Source organism: Apus apus, chromosome 1 (assembly GCF_020740795.1).
Source record: "Apus apus isolate bApuApu2 chromosome 1, bApuApu2.pri.cur, whole genome shotgun sequence".
Classification (NCBI taxonomy): Eukaryota; Metazoa; Chordata; class Aves; order Apodiformes; family Apodidae; genus Apus; species Apus apus.
In genome coordinates, this window is record NC_067282.1 from 43,490,966 (window position 1) to 43,514,435 (window position 23,470).

At 43.4% G+C, this 23,470-nt stretch overlaps 2 protein-coding genes across 2 annotated transcripts; one reads left to right on the forward strand and one right to left on the reverse strand.

Moving 5' to 3' along the window:
• The first annotated feature begins 5,382 nt into the window (after positions 1–5,382).
• ACOD1 (aconitate decarboxylase 1) lies at positions 5,383–12,624 on the forward strand. Its single transcript, XM_051608404.1, has 5 exons — positions 5,383–5,442; positions 6,770–6,931; positions 8,007–8,096; positions 10,491–10,696; positions 11,542–12,624. The coding sequence occupies exons 1-5, from the start codon at positions 5,431–5,433 to the stop codon at positions 12,494–12,496; spliced, it is 1,425 nt and encodes a 474-aa protein (XP_051464364.1). The 5' UTR covers positions 5,383–5,430; the 3' UTR covers positions 12,497–12,624.
• Positions 12,625–14,133: 1,509 nt separating this feature from the next.
• On the reverse strand, positions 14,134–19,809 carry LOC127380026 (glutamine amidotransferase-like class 1 domain-containing protein 3, mitochondrial). The gene is made up of 4 exons (XM_051608422.1): positions 19,642–19,809; positions 17,757–17,928; positions 15,726–15,930; positions 14,134–14,428 (listed from the first exon to the last, which is right to left on the reverse strand). Exons 1-4 carry the CDS (start codon positions 19,747–19,749, stop codon positions 14,236–14,238), a joined length of 678 nt encoding a protein of 225 aa, XP_051464382.1. The 5' UTR covers positions 19,750–19,809; the 3' UTR covers positions 14,134–14,235.
• Positions 19,810–23,470: the final 3,661 nt, after the last annotated feature.

The window sequence follows — 23,470 nt, forward strand, 5'->3', positions numbered from 1 at the left end:
TTGCTTCTGCAACATCCAGGCCACATAAGGAGGGATGTCTTCCAAGTACTGCAGGGAGTGAAAAAGCTAAGTAAAACACTGTCCACTACATCTAACAGTAGGTACAATTTTTAGATGAATACTTTTACATTCTGCTGATGCTGAAGGGTCAACACAGATGATCACAGGTTACAGAACCATTCCTTCAATTTTGTGATGGTTATTATTTTAATTGATTTTTTAAAATGTTTCCTGCATCTATCTTAATCTACTGTGCTGAAGATGAGTAATGTCAGGGGAAAATTGGTGTCATTATAAATTCTAAACCTCAGAATTGTTCAAATGTGACTTCTGTAAAAAAAGACCAATTCAAATAAAATCATTATCTTCTTCTTAAGTGTGCAATTAGAGAAGAGTAATAACATAAATGTTTTATGTAGTCACAGCTCTTGTCTTCAAATCTAACCTTTCTTCCATTTTTGCTGTTATTTCTCCCTTTCACAAATGTTGGTGTAATTACACCCATTTTCTCTTTAGAGGTGAATATACAATCACAGCTAGAAATTCCCCAGTATGTTTCACAGTCTGAAACATGTAATTCTCAATCTCACAATTAATAACTACCATGGCACGTTTTATAATTACACCATAAATCAGAGGCTGCCACACTTTAAGCGTAATTTGAGGTTGTTTTACAATGTTTCTTGGCACTTTTGAAATATATCAGGGTGGAAAATACATTATCTAGCTACGTACAACCACAGATGAGGAAAAAGAGTCTTTCTCCAGTTACTGGAGTACCCCAAAAGAGATGCTAAAGGGCAAGGACATGTGCGTAGCTCATGGGACACTTAATTTGCCTTGGAGACCTCAATAAGAACATGTTGTCTGAGCAAATGTTGCAGTCCAGCAATTTGGGGGGGGGTGGGGTGTGGAATCAACCCATGGCACAAGTTTGCAGAATGAGCAATCTGTTAACAACAAGGACTCTATGTTTTTTGCAACATGGTTCATTGTTTAAAATCCTTCTAGGGGGTTTATGTTTGGGAGGGACTAAGCTAAGGAGTGCAAGAGTCTGCAGTGAAAGCTGGAAGAACAATTCTGCCAACCCACACAGTGTCTTCCAGTGCCAGTCCCAAGTGTTTCTGCAGCTGCTGACAGGTAATTGACTGACTTCCACAAAATTAGGGGATTTTTTTTCCCCAAGCCTGTGTCTGTTTGAAGGAGAATGTTCTACTATTCATTCTGCTTTTGCTGTGTATGGTTTAGGTGTTATTTTTGCCCTTCCAGTGCAAAAATATGTAATGGCATCTGGGATAATTTCCTAGGGTTCAAAATCCTTGAGTAATAATTTAGATGCAGAGAGGCCCTTTTATCCTTTAATTAATGCTGAAGCTTGTTGTATACTAGATCTTGATACTGCATCTCCACAGTGGACACCACTGCAGGCTTGCTGGGACCTGTTACAGGCTGACATCTGGGCTTGCTGTGATGTGATCAAAAGGGTCTCTTTGTTGGGTACCTTTCCATGTACAATGCAGCAGCCCAGCACAGTGACTAACGCCTCGTTTGCAGCACCAGATTTCTGCTGGTAATTTAATTACCATTACCACAGCCCTTACATGCGCTCTCACTAATTTGGCTCCTGCTAATCAAGCTCTGAATTTATGCTAGTCGAGTTTTATAATCTCCCCAAATGGCACAAGTCCTGGAATGACATCTGGCTGCATTTTGGCCATAGACATGGTGACTGCTTTTTGATTAAGAGAGCAATGTGTGCTACAGGCTGCCCAGGCTGCCAGAACCATCAACAAGAAGTTATGGCAAAGTCTATGCACATACAGAAAACCTGTGTCATCTCTTACATCTGCTGCTATTACTCATATTAAAGGTCATGCCATATAGAACACCTACAGCCACCTGCAACTAGTCCAGGTAACCTTATTTCTTTAAGCAATAGGGTGGGAAGCTACAGTGGAATGAAGAAAAGCTTTGGGAATGTGGTTGTGAGGCATCCCAGGCAGAAGCAGTGGAACACTGGGGTGTAGAGGCAGTTCACAGGGGACTGAGGCTGGCTGTGTCACCTTCCCCTACACCTCCTCCACCTGAGCTGTGAATTTGAGGCAGCCAGGTGCAGTGTGGCCCCTACACCATCAGAATCTGAATGCTGGCACTGATATTACAGGTAAAGGCTATAGTATGGGTGAGACCTAAAATTTACACTGGATCAACAGGAATTTCATGGAACTGCGGTGTCTTCTCACACTGTTACAGTTCAGGCCTCTTCATGCTACTCCATAAATGATGTCAAGGGGGCTTGCCTAATCATTCAGTAACAAATTCTTCAGCTTCAAACATGATTTTGGTACTAGTGGAGCAGCTTGAGCCCTGTTCACCGTGTATCCATACTGAAACAATCGACCAGTCTTGAACCACATCCTATTTGATTATCCCAGTTATGTCTGATACCTCTATCTTACAGCTCATTTAAGCAAATCAGCACCTACGTTTAAGTTTAAATGAGCTGTGAGGACTTGCCTTTAGGAATAGCACCACTGATTTATGAAGGCAAGAAGCACAGTGTAATGTAGACCCGGTGCATTGACTCATAGCAACTTTTATCAGAAAATTACCTGGCACTTCCAAGTTTTGCTGTGAGGATTTGAAAAAAGGAAACAAGGGCGTTGTAACTTCTCAGAGATTGCGCTGCTATTGTCACAAGTTGTGCAAGTAAGCAAATAAGAGAACAACTATAGGCTAGAAATTTCCAAAATCAGACATTTCATGGTACAGTCATTGCCTATTACATTTGCTGTGTGTTATGCTGGCTGGCTCAGTAACTGCTGTTGGAGTGAAGATGGGAAGGTAGGCGTGGGGCAAGAGTCACAAGAGACTATAGTGGTAATGGTGCTGAGTTATGGGATCCCAAGATTCCTGGCTGTAGGGCTGTTAACAGGATTTATATCCAGCCACCTATTGCAGACCATTCACTAAGATTCTCACCTCATTACTGTGCATAAAATATCCCAGTAGAGGGGAAAGGAGCAGGTCCTGCACTTGTAGGGTGTTTTCAGACCTTCAGCAATTGCAGAGGTTCTGTGAACAGAGCACACTGGCACCTGCCTCTGACTTTCTCCTCTTAGCACAGCCCATGAACAAAGTTACATCTTAAAAACTGGCTTAGAGCAAAGGAAGCCTGGATTCCATGTTTTCTCATATTTTTTCTATATTTCTTTAGGACAAAAAGAGCAAAAGGCTAAGGCAAAAACTGCTTTCAGTTGCAAACATACTGCTTGCAGGTGTGGGTAGAGTTTAACCTAAAATAACTGGAGGCAAAAGAAAGAAAAAAGCATCTAAAAACATGATGTCAGCAGGAGAAAACAGACTCTGTGGGGCACTGGTTTTCTAAAGCCTTGTTCTATAATCAACACAGCTCATTACTGTAGCTGTGCACAATGCTGCAAATGGCATCTGGATGAACACATTTTGTCTTTCCATCATGCTTGCTAGTTAATGAATTGTCTGCCCAAATTGCTGAATCTGCATATTGTGTCGAAGAAGAGGAAAGCATCAGCTTCCCTTTGTCAGAGTGGACAGCATGTGCCAAACCCTCAGACACTGATTTTCAGCCTTCTTCTGTTTAGACCCCTATGAATTCTCCTGTGGAGGTGCAGGACTTTCTAGAGATGCTTCTTCCTCCTGCAGTGATAAGCATAAGCCTTTCCTTTCCCTCCCAGTCCTCACTGCACACCTGACTCTGAAGTCTGCAGGCCACATTTTGAAAGTTGGTCTTCCAAGCAATTGAATTGTGTGCATTTACAGTTTCACTTTTTTTTTTTCTTTTTTTAAAGTCACTTTTTCATAATATCCCAGCTCAGTCCTTAAATAGTTCTGATGTTACTATTGCAATGCCTGGGACAATCCATTCTGCAACCAAGGTTACTGAAGGAAGTGAGCGCCTATCTGAGATCAGCTCACAGCATGTGACTGCACATCACATAGTGAGGCACATCACCAGGTCTGACTCCCATCTGGATTAATTTTGGAGTCTCAACATGGGATGAAAGGCAGCTGGAGCTCTGCTCCTGCTTCAAAGTGTTTGGGGGAGAAATAAGACACTGTAAGCTGTGAGCTGTTGTATAGACCTTGTTTTGGGGCAGGATGCAGACTGAGGATGCAGTCCTACAGGCTGACACTACACTATGTCTTCTAGAGATAAAAAAGGTTATGGGCTGCTTTTACCCCGTTCTGATTGTGGGGTTTCCAGTAAAATGCCACCTGTATTAGAGCACTCATTAGAGCAATAAATTAGACAAATCAGGAGCTGTATTACTGCTTTCTTCTCTCATACTTCTCAGCTGTTCAGCTGTATTCACTTTTCCATCCATAAGAGCTGTCAGACGAATTGAAGAGTCCCACATTGATTCTTATGTTAAGAAAATTGCCCTTTACTGGTTGTGAGTATGTTTTGTCTCCTTTGTGCCATCCAGAAGCACAGAGGGATCAAGGGCATGTTCAAATTTCACTTCAGTCTCACTTCAGGAAGAGGAAGAAATGAGAAAAAAAATTGAATTATGATATCCCAGAGGTAAAGGAAAAAGGTGACTGACAGAGCACTGACTTTAGGGTCTGAATATCTTTTATTTAATACGTAACTTTCTGGTGGTCAAGCACTGTCACAAGTTGCCCAGAGAGGTTGTTGAGCCACCAGGCTAAGAGATATTAAAAATCCAACTGGACACAGTGCTGGGCAACCTGCTCTGGGTGGCCCTACTACAGCCACCAGATCATCTTTGGAGGCCCCTTCCCACCTCAGCCACTTTGATTCTGTGGTTCTGTGATTTAGATATTTTTTTTTCCAGTTTTCCAGAGGGAAGAATGAGCTGAAAGAATGAAAATGAAAATTAACAAAATCTTTGCCTTTTTCAGTCTAAGAGCATTAACGTCTAAGACCTATTAACGTTTCTAGCCATTGCCAGCCTTGTCAACCTGAGCAATCCCACTAGCTGGGCTGGATTTTATCAACACCAAAGGCACATTCAGCACATCCAGGCTACCTCTGAGGTTTCCCTCAGTGTGGAAATAAGGGAGCAAAGACAGAAGCGACCAAATGTAAGACCCTTGAATAAATATGTCAGCTTTTGTCTGGTAATAAAATATCACATCAACCAATTTACATGACATGTGACTGTGACTGACAGACTCCTGTCACACACGTCCCAGCAGTTTATAGTGCAGTTAGCCAGAGGAAAGTTGAAAGTGAAGAAAAAGGAACAGTTCCAGGCAGACAAGGAAATGAGCAGGACAAGATGAGCAATAAAAAAAAACACCCTAATGTTTCTACCCCCACCCCAGACATTAGCATATAAACAGCGTGAGAGAGATTTTCCCTGCTCACTGGCCCCCACTCATTTGCTGCATCTCGCTGGGACCACGCGCCCTCCCTCCAAGATGTGGGCAAAGGTACTGTCTTGTTTCTTGGCACTGTAAGATGCACTTTTCTGTTTAAGCTTTTGTATTCTCACTTTATGCATTTCAGTAGCATCTCACCACGGAATATGTGGTTCACCTGCTTTAAATGACTCGTGTACATCAAGATAGTCTCAACGTTTTAGTACAAAGCTGAGTGAGAACTTGTCTAAAACACATTCTGGTCACCATTGCCAGAAAAGAGAAATCCAATTGGAAAAACCTAATGAAAACCTACTAGTATAGTAGGAGCAAGTCTGCATTATAAGGGAGACAGCAACACAGTTTGGTTAGCTCAGCAAAATGAAGGCCAAGAAGAAATATCACTCTGCGTGGATACATGTAGGGGAGTAGAGGAAGGGGACGGACAAGGGGTAATGGAAGGAGACAATTTCCAAAGAGAGAGGAGAGTCATATTTATATATTGTAAAAAAGCAAGTGTGTGTATAGATTGGTTGTAAATAATATATGCCTCTACGGGGAGAAGTTTCTAATGGCTGAAGAAGGGAAGTTCTAGATTAGTTTCTAATAGAAATATTAACGTGAGTTAACACCACCAGCCAGGAAGAAGCAGGCTGAGTTTGCATAATGACTCAGTGCTCAATAGGAAAGGAAAAAAATAAATTAGAAATATAATTTCAAAATCAGCAGGAGCAAGGAACAAGGAGCTACTGCTTTTCAAAGAGGTGAAATCTTATCTCAGAGAAAAGCTGGCAGTCCAGCTAAGCATGAATTCAATAGGAGCTGGGAGCCAGGAGCAATGGGTGCAAGGTAGGGCTGCCAAGTCCTGTCTCACTAAGCTCCAAGCTCGGCAAGACTTGGGATAATAATTCTGCTACTCAAAGAGATGAAATCTTGCCTCCTTATGTGATAGTGGCTGCACTGGATTGAAATGCCACTTCTCACTAATTTCAATAGCAACAAGAAGGTGCTATGGGAAACGAGAAGTTTTTTACTTCTATTTGTTTTATGTATGTGTGTGTGTGTGTTTATAGATATGTATATATAGATATCTTGCAAAGTTGCATCACTTGCAGTGCTTACCCTCAAGGACTTAAGTCAGGGAGGAAGCAGCAGAAATATAGAAAAGACAAGGACACTGATGAAAGTGTAAATAAAATATAAATAACACTGTGGCATTTCTGGAAATAAAAATGGAAAATATTCAAACTTTAGTTTCACTGATGCAATTCATGTAAGCAACAAATGGTCAGCATGCTATGCAATAGCCCAAAACTGAAAGCTAAAAAAAGGAAGAAAGGGGGGGAAGTATTTTATTTAAATAAGAAATACGTACTACTTCTTTTTTTTCCCCTCTCAGACAATTACAGGAAATTTTGCCAGTGTGATTCATGGTTTGAATGCAAACCACTTGACAGACAAAGTCATTCAGAGGAGCAAGCGAATGATTCTAGATACTCTTGGAGTGGGGCTTCTGGGTACCAGCACTGAGGTCTGCCACAAAGTGACACAGTACAGCAAGGTAAGATGTCTGGCATTCCTAAACCCGAAGGTTTAGCTCTAAAGAAATCAAAAGAAAATGTGGGCTATAAGGGGAAAATTTGTCAGGGTAAAATTCTTTTGAGGGTGGAAAGAGAGACAAGGTGTTCTTCCCACTGGAGACAGGGAAACTTCATTGCTCAAGTTACTTTTAACTATGGATGATCAGAATTGTGTGTAACAGACTGTATACTAAGACCCACCACCACAAACATAGTCAATAAAGAATCCCTTTTTCTTTCACCTTTGAGCTTTTATTAAAAATGTTTGTAAGGCAAACAGTATTTCCCACTAGACCTTCCAAAACAAGGGAGTGTTAAAGGGATGGAGAGTTAGTAGCGGGTTACTTTCAGTCCATAAAACATAGTTGTTGTCTGAGGTACATTGGTCATGTTTCTCCTCCAGTCTTGTTCTTAAACTAGAGGAGTACTTGACCTTAAGGAGGAGTTTAACCCCCTGTTTTATGGGTCAGACCTGGCTAGCTGGACTCAGGCTCCAGAGCTCTGTGTACCAATAAGTCTCTTGACACAGAGATGCTCCTTTCCCAAACCCTGGTAGTTTATGCCCTTCTATTTTATCCTGTGAAGATCTCTTCATTGGCTAAAAGATTTGCACAGCAAAAGGAAAAGGGCAGAGGCCTTTACAGTGTGGAGATAACAGCATCAACAGGCCATGTATAATTTACCCAGAGTCTTATTAAAATGTAGAAAATCAGAACCTTTAACTGAAGATCTTCCCCAATGAGCTGACTGACAGTCCTGAGAGAACTGCCACTGAGAAGGGATGTCAACGGCCAGAGGTTGCGTGAAGGTATTGAATGGCCAGGCAGATGGTGTTGGTCTGTCCCCTGTGGTCTGTTTGGGTGGAAAGAGCTCTTGACATAAGCCAACAGGAAACCCAGTTTCTTCTCATACTTTCTGATAAAACAATGTTTTCCTCATGAAAGGGAACAGTTGGGTCCCAAGAGGGTATGGTCTGATCTCAAATACATCAGAGATACCATGCACATTTATCCTTGGGCTCAGGACTTTCAACTCATTGATGTCAATTTATTTCAGATCTATAGCTCAGATATATCCAGTACCATCTGGGGCCACTTGGATTTCCGACTGCCTCCTCTGTATGCAGCTTTCGTGAACGGAGTGGCTGTAAGAGATGCTCTTTTATTTGTTTTTAAATCACACTAATTGATGCAATTCTTGCTTTAGAGAGACCAGAATGCTCCTAAAATAATAGTTTATTCTTCTGCCTGAAACCTGCTACAAAACTGTCTTAGATTGTTCTCCTAATGTGCTTCAACTTTCTCCTACTGAGACCCATCTGAAGGTACAATATCTGATCCAACTCAACAGTATCCCTTATCTTTCGTGTGGGACTTGAGGTTGTTTTCAAAGGTCAGCACTCTACAGCTTGTTACAACCTTGCTATGGCCACATTACCAAGAGATACTCTACCTCTCACTTATTTAATCAGGATCCAAATTTCATGCCAACTGGCCAAGTATAGTTACAGAAAAACACAGATGCACATACACATGCCCACATATGATATCGCAAAGCAATTTAATCTTCAGTTACGCAGCTTGCAAAAGCCAATTATATATTTTGGGCACATACTTTATCATTACAGCAGTAAGTAGCTCCCCAGACATTTGTCTAAATTCAAATTGAGGCTGAAACCATTTGAAATCAAAAGATGCACAAGAGATGAGGTAGACAAAGTTGGCAATTCTGCAAAACTAGAGAAGGTGACCAACCAAGGAAATGGTAATATTCAGCCTATCTAAACTAGTGTGACGACAACATCAGAGGTCCAATTTTCACACCTCATTTCCAATGTGGAAAAAATTACCTTGGAAATGAGATGTGGTACCTCTCAGCTCCTAGCAGACTCTGTGATATTCAGATCTGGCTGCTATGTTCAGTTCAGTTTACATCTCGGTCGCAGGTTGATTAAAAACACATATTGAAGATGCCAGAACTACAGCTTTCTGGGCATCGGGCATAAGTTTCCTTATCCCACACTGAAGGGCATCTTCCCAGCTGGCATCAAAGCTCTTCAAGGCAGGGACTGGGTGTTCTTCTGCCTGTTCCAGAACACAGTCCTCAGAAATGTGTATGCTCTGTATTCTGAGACAAGACCTGAGTGCTGGGGAGCCTGAACAGCTTCCCAGCTTGCTCTGAAGTAAGACAGGAATTAATAGAATCACAGAATCATAGAACAGTTTAGGTTGGAAGGGACCTTAAAGATCATCTACTTCCACCCGCCCTGCATGGGCAGGGACACCTCCACTAGATCTGGTTGCTCAGGGCCCATCCAACCTGGCCTTGAACACTTTCAGGGATGGGGCTTCCGCAAGTTCCCTGGGCAACCTGTTCCAGTGTCTCAGCATTCTCACACTAAAGAATTTCCTCCTCATGACTAACATGAATCTCCCCTCTTTCAGCTTTAATCCATTACCCCTTGTCAGGTCACTATAGGCCTTATAATCAATCTCTCCCCAGCTTTCCTGTAGCCCCTTCAGATACTGGAAGGCCACCATAAGGTCTCCCTGGAGCCTCTCTTCTCCAGGCTGAACAATCCCAACTCTCTCAGCCTGTAGGATACTGGCTATTTCATGCCATGAAAGCTCAGCTTTCGAGGCATTATTATGTTATTAAAATGCTGTACTTGATGATCTCAAGTCCTTGGGGGTTGTCAAAACATTGAGGGGTTTTCCAACAAGCAGTACATTGCAAGCACTGAGTGCATTGCTGGGAGCAGTCTGCTAGCAGAACAGCAGCTGGTATGCCAAAATCTTCCTGAACAGCAGGGCTCTGGGCATGGGAAAGAGGAGGCACCTCTCTGAAGGGCTAAGCAGCTCATCCCAGTTTTAAGACTGTAGTTTTCTCCTACTCCCAGCAAGTCCAGGGAGTCTGGTTCCTTGTGTGACTAGTCTTGTTTTGACATGCTGAAAATTCAGGCTAAGGTCTGATCTACATTTTCAAGCTTGTGCCCGATACCTGTGGATGGTTGCACCAAAGAAGTTGCTCTGACACAGCTTCCAGTTAGTAATATGGATTTGACTGCTATAGCTTTAATGGTGTCAGCCCTCATGGCAGCATCAGTTGCAGCACAGGGGGAAGTTGTTTCATTATGTTTATATACTTGGTTGGGAGGAAGTGAAAAGTCAGCATTCACATGGTGGATCTAGAACTGCTGCTTTAATTATACCAGTCTGATGCAGCAAAAGCCTGTTTTAGGAAAGAATATTCATCGTCATAGTGGTTCTAGACTGGTGCAACCTGAAGTAGAATTATACTGCTTTGAGGCAGGATTTATATTGCATTGCCACTTCTCGTGGGAGTGCCACGTACTCCCAACATGCCATGTTGGGAGTAAAGGTCTTCAAAAGAAAGGCTTTGGAAGTTTTTATTTCTAAGGAAAATTTCGTTCTTTTGGTCTTTTTTTATACCAGTTACAGCAATTTCATCTGACTGAGCCAATCTTGTGAAGTCAGAGTTTATTCCTGAATGACAAGTCAAGGCTTCTCTTTCCACTAGGTGCACTCCATGGATTTTGATGACACATGGCATCCAGCCACACACCCATCCGGGGCTGTGCTCCCTGCCGTGATTGCTCTCTCGGAGGCCTTTCCTCAGAAGAAAAAAATCTCAGGTCTTGATCTTCTCTTAGCTTTCAATGTGGGAATCGAAGTGCAAGGCAGGCTGCTGCGCTTCTCCAGTGAAGCCAGAAACATTCCAAAAAGGTACATACAAGTGCTTCAAGTAGAAAATTGAGAGGAAGGAGTTTTTTTGATGTCAATATATTTCATGAAATGGCAGTTAAAAGACAAATTGCACAGTTGATAATACTTTATATGCTTTTTTTTTTCCTGGAAATTTAGGAAAGGTTCATCTTAAACATGAATACACTTACGTGACTCCTTGAGGCTTAGCCAATAGATTTCTGTTTGAGAGCTCGCCGAGTTTACAAGGAGACAATGATCTCCCTATTAATTAAAAACAGCAGCAAAATAGCACAGGTCTCAGGCTCTCATGGACACATATGATCATGCCTGGTGGCTTGCTCTCAGCATAATGGAGTCACGGGTGCTGGGCCCAGAGTAGAGCCCAAGAAGGCCAGGTATGATAAGGGGATAGCCTTGAAGTAGTGGGAAAGACCAGATGTCATTTTGCTATTTTCTATGTGTTCCTTCCCAATTCTGCAAAATTGGTGCAGAATTGGAAAACTTGTCTCCCCGCATATTTATTATTTCTAGATGAGTAGAAATTATTTACAGATATTTTATAGATTACTATAAACTATGATGCTTTTGCCACTACTCTGTTCAGTATGCCTTGAACTATGAGCAGTTCTAACATTTCAGTTGCTTTCTGGAGAGGACCTATTGGAAGTTGTACTATTCCAGTTTAACTGTTGCTGGGAAAAAGTGACAATTGTTCCTTTAGGACCAGACTTGAACACTGAATGCATGTTTCTTTATGGTCCAATTCACCTTCCACGTCAGCAAAATTAAATTGGAGCTTGTTTATATCGTGAATTCAGGTGACTTTTTAAAGTATGATAATGGAGAGATTTTGTTTTTCTCAGGTTTCACCCACCAACTGTGGTTGGTACGATGGGGAGTGCAGCAGCTTGTGCTAAACTCCTAGCTCTTGACCAGCTGAAATGTAAAAATGCTTTGGCTATTGCTGCTTCCTATGCGGGTGCCCCACTGGCGAACGCAGCAACCCAAACGAAGCCACTCCACATTGGCAATGCTGCCAAGCATGGACTGGAAGCAGCTTGCTTAGCATCACAGGGCCTTCAAGGAAGCAAACAGATCTTGGACATGGAGTCAGGGATAGGTGCCTTTTATACAGATTACAACCCACAGACTCTGCCAACCTTGCAGTCATATCCCTGGCTGTTGGACCAACAAGATGTGGCCATCAAACGCTTTCCTGCTCATCTTGCAACGCACTGGGTGGCTGATGCAGCATCTTCTGTTAGGAGGAAGCTTGTGGAGAGCAGCGACAACTTGCTCCCCCTTGATAAAATTAAGAAAGTCACTCTCAAAGTCCCAGAGGTCAAATACGTCAACAGACCCAGCCCTACCTCAGAGCATGAAGCTCGCCACTCCTTCCAGTTTGTTGCATGCTCTGCTTTGCTGGATGGCAGCATGTCAGTCCAGTCCTTCACCAGTGAGAATGTTCACCGGCCAGCCTTACAGGAGCTCCTCTGCAAAACACAGCTGGAGAACCCTCCTGATAACACACCTAGCTTTGAGAGTCTTTACTGCGAAGTGAGTGTCACACTTCAGGATGGCAACACCATCAGCGACCGGTGCGATACATTCTACGGACACTGGAGGAAACCTCTGGAAAAGGAAGACTTGGAAAAGAAGTTTCAATCCAACGCCTCCAGCATCCTGCCTGCAGAAGCCACAGAAGGCATTCTAGAAACCGTGTACAATCTGGAAAAAGTTGAGGACTGTTCTGTATTAAGTACACTTTTATCAGGACAGTCAGCTAGGGCATTTTCAGAGGGGCTGCACTTCCTTTAAATGTTCCAAACAACAGCTAGACACTATTCATCAAGCAAACACAAAATTCAGGACAATCTCTTACATAGTGACCGAAGCACTTTTCAATTGGACTCCTGTAACACAAGAGCCATGCTCAGTCCAATAATGTGTTTTTTGACTAAGTAAATAACTTAGTGATTCTGTGCACAGCTCAGTCAGGCTGAACAGAAGATGCTCTGCTGGCACAGTTGACTTCAATTATCTTTATACCTCTAGAGGCAGAGCACTGCTGGTGTGCAACACAAAAAAATCCCCTGCTCTTCTGCCAAAAAAAAACCCCAACAGGCTGTATGCTCTGCTTCTGTTAAACTTCATAAAGGAAATCCAAATTCTGGAGGAGTATAAAAAAGCCACCTCTGTGAGAAACATTACTGTAAGACAGACAGAGAATAAAAGCTTTATGTATTTATTTCTGTAAATTTAGCTTTAAAGCCTCCTTGAAGAGGCCACCTGTTACGTCCAAGCTTTGACATTTGTGCTAAATAAACAGGGCATACAACCATGCAGAGCAGTAGCACTTCATACTCTGTGGGACACCCGGCTTCGCTGTAACAATTGGTCTTGCATTGACAAGGTCAATGTTAGTGCCCCTCCTGACGACACCAGCTGCTGAGCAAGAGGGACAATTCAACACTCCTCATCCTCAAAGTGTTACTTCCCAGTTCCATCTTCTTGCTGCTCTCTTTGTTCCTGCTGTACTCCAGTTACAAGGCGCTCACTCAACAAGAGATGATTAGCACTGATTAGTGACGACACTTCAGGCACTGCAAAGCGTGGGCTACGCTCATTACGGCTGGTGAGCAACACTTCTTGTACCAAGACAATTAGGTGTCCACAGTGACAATCAACTTACCTTGACAGTGAATTCCGGGAATTTTTAGCTCCTTCAGGAGCACAAAGCCTTGCCAGATCGTGCTTCTAAGAGAGACTGACGACCTCTGCTTACATCTGTAAGATGAAAGCATGCCTTCTATTATACACAAAATGTACCTTCCTTAGGGCACTAAAATATGATTGTAAAACATCACAAAATAAAGCTCATTCATTTTACTAACTAAACTTAATATTATTTCATTTATTAGAGCAAAAATTGTATATTTTCCACATACAATGTATTAATTTGTACTTAAACCTCCGACTCTTATTTTGTAAAGCTGGTTTATCTAGGGGGTTCTGCAAAAAATTCTGAAGTCCATTAGTTATACTTGCTTAGAGACTTGCAAAGGAAGGAAAAAAAGCCCAAATAATCACATTCTTTTTTTTTTCCCTTCAGATTGGAAAGTAAGAATTTAATTACTCACCTATACTGAAGGTTACTCATTTACAGCTATTTAATCTGTAATTACAGCTGGGTAACACCAAATATGAAGTAATGATAAACAGTAGTGATGTGGTAAAACCCCACTGGATGAGGAGCATTCCTACATTATCTTATCAAGACTGAATATGTTCAGGTTTATAAGACAAAAAAAAAAAAGAGGAACCCTACCACTATCACCACACCAACCTTCAACACATGCTTTCTATATGAAAAGAGAAATAGGATAAATTTGGCAACAGCCATTTCATGTATTACACATTAAATAAAATAAACAACCCAAACCAGCCAAGAACTGTGAAGTTTAATAGTTGCATGATTTTATTAATACAATCAAAGAAAGCTAAAAGCTTATGCTTAGCTTAACCGATTTCCCTCGCAGAAGTCTGTATGCTTCCAGTCAAGCAAGTTTCAGGACTTCTTGTACCATAGATCCAATTCCATCAAAGATTTCATGCAGAGGAGCTTTGCACATGAAAGCACAGGTAGTAACTATTTTATTGGATTTATCCACATGGGATTCATTTACATTTTTGCAAATGTGCTTGCATCCAAGCTCTGCTATAGCAGCTGCTGTTTCAGCATCCGGAAATCTGTAAATAAGATTACAGTAATTAACATAAAGAGGTGATAGAGCCATAAAATTCTGCCAACACAACTTGAATGAGAGAACTACAACAATATTTAAGTGACTAGCTGATGGTGACAAGGGAGTCAAACAGACTGCCACTGTCAGCTTCTCTTATTCCCTATGGATCACACAAGTGATCTGATTTATTTTAAAACATCACCTGAAATAAGAGCCACAGTATATCAGATGAAACAATTCTGTTTTCAACAATCTTCCACTAACTTTATAAGATGATACCAAGCACAGCCATAACTGATACTCAACAGTTTGAGAGATGCCAGCTGAACTTGCAGACATGTTAGACCTTTTCCAACACCTTCATATAAGGTCTTTCACTAGGATTCTGCAGAGACTTTTTTTTTTTCCCCTGAAGACAAGACAGGAGCAGGGGGGCAGAGGGGATCCCCCACTACTTCTGCTGCTATGAAATTCCATTCAGTTTTATCAGGAGTTGACAGTCAGCAGCACTGACTTCTGCCAGGCTCTGTTCTCATCTGCCTTCCCTACACAGGTCCCAAACCACTACCACAAGAAAAACTTTATTAAAAATCCTCAAACAGACAAAACCACACAGGCAATTTAAATAGCCACTCAAATTACCACCGAGTACCAAATTTTTAAATGCAACCTGGACGGATCCCAAGTCTTCATCTGCACATTTGCAACATGAATAAAAGGCACTGAGTAAGCAAATTCTGTATCTCACTTAGAGAGCTAAAATCTTTATAGAGTTAAAACCTATCACTTGATTCCCATTAAAGTAACATGAAAAAAATAACTTAATATCTGTGGTTACCTGCATATTTGAAGAGGTGGGGTTCTGTAAAAGTCTCTTTGTTCTGTCACTTTTAGGACTGATGGACACTACATCCAGTGACTCATTAGCACTCCCACTGCACAATAAAGCCACTGCAGAAGCCTGTGTTACCTTCCTGGCTCACAGAGTGAAGGCTTAGGCAAGAGATACTGCTACCTAGAGTTTTCATTCTATCAACTGTAATGGTTCTGTGGATATCGAGATCATAGAACATATCCCAGACCTAGACATTTGTGAATTAGGGATAAATTTTTCCAACGTTGTCATGCACAGGTTGCCTGACCTCACAGATTCAGTCTGTCTGCCCTGAGAGTTCTGTGCCTACTATTACTATGCAAGTGAAAATTTGAAATAAGTAAAAAATGTCATTAGTAAGTTATCTTTTGCACAGAAGACTAGCCACTTCCTAATTAATTCTCATGTAAATTATCTTCCTTCTTACCTTCCATCTACATTTTTATCTTGACCAACAGTGACCTCACAGCCAGGAAAGACTTTAGCTGCCAGGACTGGTGATATACAGCACAAACCAATGGGCTTTTTTGCACTGTGGAAAGCTTGGAGTGTGGCGTTCACGTGCTCGTTGACAGTACAATTCTTGCCATCTACAGCCCAGGAGCACAGGTTCTTTGCTACACCAAAACCACCTAAAAAATAAAACCAAAACACAACAAACAAACAAAAAAACCCAATAAGCTCAAATGTAAGACAATGCTAAAAGCCATTAAAATCAATACCAGAAAGTTCTCCTTTTTTTCAATATATGTCAGACTGCTAAGTTACTACACTGAAAGCTTTCAGCATGTGAAACATGATGGGTGGACAATGTTAAAATTTTAACTGCGTATTTTTTATACCATGTATGTTACATAGGCCAGAAAACTTAATCTCGTTTCAGTGAACAACAAACAGACAAATAGGAAACCTCACATTAATTTCATAGTCACTGGAGAAGCTGCACCACCTCAATAAGCAAGAGAGGGATTAGAAAGAAAGACCAATGCTAGTTAAAAGTAGAAGAGTGTAATTCACAAGAGTAACACAAATAGTGATTTGACTCTACTGTACTTCACTCTCAAGTTTTACTTCAGCAGTTACAGGAGTTTCCCCCTCCCAGGAATTATTCTTTAACTTAAAAAAATAAAGGTTAACACTGTAAAACAAAAAAGGATATTATATAAAAAGGCAATGGTAACATGTGATACCGAGACATACCACTTGTGAATAATATAATAATTTCCTATTAAAAATACAGGCAGATTTGCTTTCTAGAAAAGCTGTAACAATCCTTTACTTAATCTTCATTTAATTATGCAAGCAGATTATATTTTACAGCATCTTCACTGGCTAGATTGACAATAAGTAACTGTAACCATCTATTGTATTTCATTCCTTATGGAATGTGCACAACATCAACTTTTCTACAATAAACAAACAGTAATTTCCACAAATAGTTCAATGGACAACACTGAGGAGCTTTGCCTTTTTAACATTTTTCCTTTTGCTCTCTGCTCACTTTCAAGTGTTTTTCTGGACTCTCTGAGGTAAGATTTTAATTTTCAAACTTAATAGGGTTTATTTCCCTCTAATAGTTAATACAGCAACCGCCCCCAGGACCTGGTTTACAACAGCGTGAAATGAAGGTGGAAAATATTTACTAGACTGAACTCCCTCGTCAGCCCTGCCATCACCCACCCGTTTTAGGGCTGGAAGGCTGTTTCTCTGCGTTACACACACCCCCTCTGCTGGCCTTACAACAGAGGACAGTGTAACAACAGTCAACGCTTCGGCACAGCTGTGGAGGCAGTATTTAACAGTACTATGAATATTCTGGAACGTGATCTTCAGCAAGTCATCATTTCCTCGCAACACTTTGGTTCTTCATTCCTAAAGTGATTACACTTACCTCTGTCTGAAAGGCAATTTTGCCGTTTATAAATAAAAAATTATCCACAAACATATTCAGTATAACTTCATCAGCAGCAGATCAGATACATAATTAAAACAAAATATACTGCCATCTGTCAAAGAATATAATCTACTTGGCAACCTGCTATTCTGGCAACAATTTCAGGGACCTAAAAATAAGGCATTGCCATGTACTGTCAAATTCTGGCCTTACTTTTCTCCTCTGGTCAGTGTTCTTGTCCACAAGTAGGTACTGAAGTTTTCACAACCCTTAAAAAGGAGTGGTGCAATGTGCCACCTAAGTCCGAAAGAACATTATGTAATTTTAAATTAGTGAACTATAAATTAATAAATAAACTGAGATGACTTGTCAGCCCACAAGAGCTTGCTAAAATACTTTCTGATCCTCAAAGGAAGTACGTAAAAAAATAAAAACCACACACACCTCTCAAACTCAAAAGGGCAATTTATCCTCTAAACAGATTTAAAAATCAAAAAGTAGCAGAGGAAGAGCAGTTATTCACAACTGAAAAACCACAAATTATTTTATTTTAAAAGCACTTACCAGGGAAAATGACTGCATCGAATTCACTAGCTTTCAGTTCAGCCAAATCTTGAATGTTTCCTCTTGCCAATCTGGCACTTTCAACTAACACATTTCTCTTCTCTTCTGCTGGACTTCCTTTCAGGTGATTGACTACATCTCTTTGCTCAATATTGGGGGCAAATATCTTCACCTATAATACAGAGATGAACCAAGTCTGAGAAAGTAAACAGAACTCATACATATTGGTCACAATAAAGATCAGTTAATGAAAATAGTTTTAATTCCTTAAGTCTTTTACACAAGAGAAGTGGATGCCACAGGGCAGAGTTACTGTATTATATTATCTACAGTGACAGGTGACCTATTAGGATGGGTAAAACTGGCCATCCTCCCCACCCTATTCCTGCATCTTTTTGACAGTGCATTCTTACACCAATACTAAGCTTACTGCTTTTGCCAGGGTCTGCCTTCCCTCTGCAGATAATCCCAAGGACAAGTTATACCAACAGCCTGACTGGACACACAGCTGAGTCTGCAGAAAGGCTGGTCCTAACTGTTAGGGCCTCAGTGCTAAAGGTTTTACAAAAAAGTTCAAAAGACAAAGATGCAAACTGTATAAGCATTTCCAGTGCAGACATTAGAGTTAGTTACTTTCCTGAAAGACTGGTAGCAGGAAAAAAAACAACAAATATGGAAGAACGTATTTTGGTTAGACACAAAAAGAGAAAGCTGCAGCAAAAATATAAAGTTCTGTGAAAGGTGTACTGCTTGCTTTGCAGACTTCTCAGCACTCACTACTTCAGCTAACTGTGGGAAGGACAATTTTGTGCTAAATATGGGGGTGCTCCTGTTACCATTAGACACCTGAGTGCAGCTACACACAGAGACCAACCACCTTCCACCGTCTGAAGGCACAGACAGGACCAAAGCACACCACCACATCCCAGACCAGGCTTCTCCGAGGAAACCCAGTTACTGAAAAAACCCAGAAACAGCTGTCCGAAAACAAGCTGCTAAACCTGTGAGCAAAAAAAAAAAAAAAACCACAATCGAAAAGCAGATCTAGAATTTTAATTGGGCCTCATCTTCAGCTCCCCAGAGCCTGGAGTGGACTGTGGGGACAGAGGAGCAGGACGAAGGAAGGGCAGAGGAGCAGGACAAGACCTGCAGTTGCTCCTCGCTCCCGGACCCAGCTGCCCGCATGTGACCACTGTGCCTGCCAGGGGCCCTCCACGTCCTTGGGGAAGGAAGTGAGTAGAGAAAAGGGGGGGAGGCAAGATAAAGAAAGATGATGGTTTCGTGGTGTGCAGCGGCAGTGATGTCGAAAAGAGACAGGTCAGTATGAGGGATGGAGGGGGGTGTTTACTGAGCTTACCTAGCTCTGAAGAGGAGCTGAATGGAAGATGCTAACTGCTAATGTCTTTATCCTTGAGCACCAGGATGAGCAGTCAAAATAATGCAGTTAAAATAATGTTAAATAACTTAATACCCTTGGTTACCTGCATATTTGCAGAGGTTAGAATAATGATTAATTAAAACTTCCCGTGAACTAGCCTCACATACTAAAAGACCCGCTGCCACAAAAGGCCTCGGAGCACACACAGTGAACAGCAGAAGCGCTACCGCTTTCAGTGGAAGCCAAGAACCAGTGAACCGATCACGGAGGCGAATGGCACCGGCACGCTGAGAGATACACGGAAGCTTCACGTCTGCAGGACAGCCGGGCCCGGCGCGGGCCGGGGGAGCGGCCAAGGCGGGGAGCACTCGACTGCTGACGAGACGAGGGAGACGTGCTTCCACCGCCCTGGGAGCTGGTCCTGCCCGGCTCCACACACAGCCCGGGCAGGAGGAGGAGGAGGAGGAGGACGAGGGGGCCCCGTCTCCCCTTCCCCGCCGCCCCTACCTCCGCGCCGCCGCGGCTCAGGTGCACCAGCGCCGCCGAGGCCTCGTGAATCTCGCTGCCATCGAAGACGCCGCAGCCGGCGAGAACCAGGGCCACCCGCTTGCCCATGGCGGCCGCCCTCCTCCCGCCTCCCGCCGCCCGGCGCCCGAACCAGACGCCGCTCGGGCCGCCGAACCCCGCCCGTATCGCGCCGCCTCTTCCTCCTGCCGCGCCTGCGCTGCTGGGGCGCTGCCCGCCCCCCCCGGCTGCCCGCCCCCCCCCCCGGCTGCCCGCCCCCCCCCCGGCTGCCCGCCCCCCCATCGGCTGCGGTAGAGGCCAGCAGTACTGCTGGGTCCCAGTGTGGTTTGTGTCATCTTGACTTGTCAGGCCCATCTATGTCGCTTTATTAACCCCCTTAGCTCCCCCTTGTACTCTAGGGAATGGCTTCATTTGACCAAGAAAACCAAAGAGTTTGAAGCATCAAACCTGCCTTATGCCTACTCCCAGGGTAGTCATTCAGGCATTGCCCCAGGGAACAAAAGGCTTCTTCCCTTGGCCAAGGCAGAAGTTCATCCCTAGTCTCCTTATGACTGAGCACACAAATGCCACACTGGAGACCAGATGTACTTAATTTTAGCAAGGTCTCTTGGCTCTCCAGTCCTCCATTTTTTTTTTTCAGCAGCTGCTTCTCCTATAATGACAAGAAACTTGGGCTTAATAATGAAAATGTACACTTTTACCAGACCAGAGAAATGAAGGAGTGGATCTTGTAGAAAAACAAGAGTGCCTTCCAAAAATCTGAAGTTCTGCAGGGGACACAACAGTTCATAGGCTGGGAAAAGCTCCCTGGCCACACCTGTTCTACAGCAGAGGAATCACCTTAGCTGAGATGTGGCCACCTCCCTCCCAGCCCCAGTGCAGCACAAGTGCCCACCTGCAAGAGGAGGAGAGAAGGGCCACCCGGTCCCTGCCTTCTCCAAACTCCCCAGCCGCATGGCCACGTCCACCTTGGCTGCCAGAGGGGACAGGAGGTGGCTGCTGCTCTGCACCAGCCTGCAAGGAAGGTCCTGTGCTCACCAAGCAGCCCCAGAGCAGAATGGACTCCTGGTGAGTTGCACTGACAGAGACAGGAGGGGCACTCCCGGCATTGCAGCTGCTCAGCTCCTTCAGCAGGAGCTTGATGGTTGGCAGCTGGGTCACCTGGGCTCCCTCTACTCCTTCTGGTGTCCTGTGCATTCTCACAGCAGAGAAAGAGCTGTGTGACACAAGCTGCCTTTTCCCTCTCCTTCTAGCACATGGAGTGCTTCCAAGCTGCTGCGAAGCAGCCGGGTGCTGTCTGGCAATGGAGCTGACCAACCCCCACCTCACTGCAACCTCCTTTCAGGCAGTTTTAGAGAGCAGTAAGGTCTCCCCTCAGCCTCCTTCAGACCCAATTCCCTCAGCTGCTTTTTTTAAGGTCTGTGGTTCTGAACCTTCACCAGCTTCATTGCCCTTTCTGGACATGCTCCAGAAACTCCATGTCCTTCTTGTAGTGAGGTGCCCTTCTGTTTTCCTGGCATACAGTCATGTCTTCCTGCTCAGACTGGGAACCTCTGCCATAGGTAGCCTCATCTGCAGTCCTGCCTCCTGGATGGACCTTGGACACTTATTATAGGTAGTCCTGTCTCTTGGCTGGACACTGCCCTTGACTCAACCTTGCTGTGTCTGGAATTCCAGCAAGAGGTGGATCCAGCCACTCCTTCATACCTCTTCCCATTTAGAAAGTTCAGAACTGCACTGTGGTCATTGAGGTCACTGCCCTTGCCTGCACCATGGTCACCTCTGTCCCTGGCTCATCCTCCTATGCAAAGCAGCCCTATTCCTGCTGCTCCCTCACACCTCTAGGGCTAGCATAAATGATGAAAGTTATTACCTGACTTCATATAAATGTGTATTTGAAGTGAGGAAGAGGATTCACTGCTCTGCTGTGTGGCAGCATCAGAGTGAGAGTGGCAGGGCACAGGGAGGGCTGGCTGGTCCCAAAGGGGAGCCAAGCTTGGTCACAGGGCAAGTGGAGGCAGGCGCCTCACCAGCTTGGCCCAGTCCCTCCTTCTCCAAGCAAGGTGAGCAGGGCAGCTCTGGCAATAGCAGTGAGGTTCCAAGAGTCCAATTACTGGGCAAGTCCACAGTGATGAGACAAATCCAAGGTCAGGCTGGGGAGACAGATGGATGGGCTGGGCCCAGGCATGGCTGCAGTGTAACTCAAGAGGCAGCTTCCCAGGAAAGACAGGGAGGCCCCTTTGAGATGTCTCAGCAGAGTTGTTTGTGAGAGCCTAAATGTTTTCTCTAGTGGAAATCCTGCTGTGAAGGGTCTTAGTTGCCTAACAACAGATTCTCAGATTAGTTTAAATTTTACTTGGATAGCTCTTTGTATTTCACAGGCTGCATCCAGCTGACTCATCAATTGACCTATCCCAACACTGCAGCAGATCCCAGAGAGTCTGTCTCAGCTCAAAACTCGCAATGAGCTTCATCTGCATCTTTATGCCAGCCCTCACCCTATCTCTTAGGCTTCAGCAGAGCCCCTCTGGAATTCCATCTTGGAAATAGGTAATTTCTCTCGCCTGCCTCCTAAGCTGTCAGACAAAGCAGGGGCTGCCCTACAGTCCCAAATGATCACTGAACTGCATGTCTGTCCTGAGCACAGCCCCCATCCTAGCTCTCAGGGTTGAGGAGGACCTGAGGGAAACCCTTAGCCATACCTTACACAGTCACAAAGCCCAGCCATTTTCCTTTCCTGTAGAAACATACACGGCTTTCTCCCACTCCACCTCACAGTTCAGTGTGCATCTCAGGCTACACAGCAGAGTGTAGGTGCAGAGGTCTCCTGTATCTGACTCCTTTTCTCAGGATGTCTTTCACCCCTCAAATGGTGGACCTCAGAGTGATGAACTCCTGTCTTTCAGACTGGCACCAATATGACTTCAGGTAATGTTTGTACTTTGTACTCAATAGGTAACTTACACCCACGTGAGTGTAACAAAAAACCTGTGAGCAGTAAAGCTGCTGGCTGTGAAGTTTTGTCTACTGCAATCCAGATACAACTGTAACGTTCTTGCTGAATGGCACATTGCCAACATATAGGCTGGCAGATGTGCAGCTGAGGGTGTAATCACCATCCAGGGAAGTCCATTTTTGTGAGATAGGAGCTGTTACTTCAGGTTCAACTGCCTCTTTTCTGTGACTGTTACAGAGTATTGACTCACGTAGATGTTCAGAACCAAACTAGCTGTTCAAAACCACAACTTTGGGCTGCAGCAGCAGGCTTTGTTTTTTCCGTTCTGTTTCTTCCATCCTGTAGCTCTCAAGGGAAGAGACAGAGAAGGCAATATTTTATAATGCAAAATCACAGGGAGTCATCTGTCTTCATTGTTTCAGGAAAATGTTTGCTTTTCACTAAGCAAATAAGATACTCTGGAAAATAAGAAAAAATTTAGGCATCCTGTCAACTCCAGAAGTTGATCTTTGCAGCCTGTCCCAATCTTTCCTCTAAGCCCCCTAGTGGATGAAGATGCTGATCAGCTCTGTGGGTTTATAAAGGCCACTTTGACATGTTTCTGGATAATAAACAAGACAGCTGCTGACTCAGAAATTGCTGACGTGACCTTTTTGGCACAAGTATATTTATTCACAAATTTATTAGATATATTTTCTACGTTAAAATATGGTTCACAACCTAACTTAGGTTATACCAGAAATAAAAAACAGAGTACTGTGTGGGGTACAGTGAAGTGAGATGCCAAAACGTTACTAAAAAAAAATAATAATAAAAAAAATCAATACCTTTGCCATCTTAGTCATTTGACCTGAC

What these genes read in the sequence shown, in the direction of transcription:
- ACOD1 (XM_051608404.1), top strand. An exon ending in AAGTGACACAGTACAGCAAG is followed by an intron (nt 6,932 to 8,006) that starts GTAAGATGTCTG and finishes AATTTATTTCAG; the next exon opens with ATCTATAGCTCAGATATATC. An exon ending in CTTTCGTGAACGGAGTGGCT is followed by an intron (nt 8,097 to 10,490) that starts GTAAGAGATGCT and finishes TCTTTCCACTAG; the next exon opens with GTGCACTCCATGGATTTTGA.
- LOC127380026 (XM_051608422.1), bottom strand. Translation starts at nt 19,749, where the DNA reads ATGGGCAAGCGGGTGGCCCTGGTTCTCGCCGGCTGCGGCGTCTTCGAT. An exon ending in TGAGCCGCGGCGGCGCGGAG is followed by an intron (nt 17,929 to 19,641) that starts GTAGGGGCGGCG and finishes TCTGTATTATAG; the next exon opens with GTGAAGATATTTGCCCCCAA. An exon ending in CGATGCAGTCATTTTCCCTG is followed by an intron (nt 15,931 to 17,756) that starts GTAAGTGCTTTT and finishes TTTATTTTTTAG; the next exon opens with GTGGTTTTGGTGTAGCAAAG.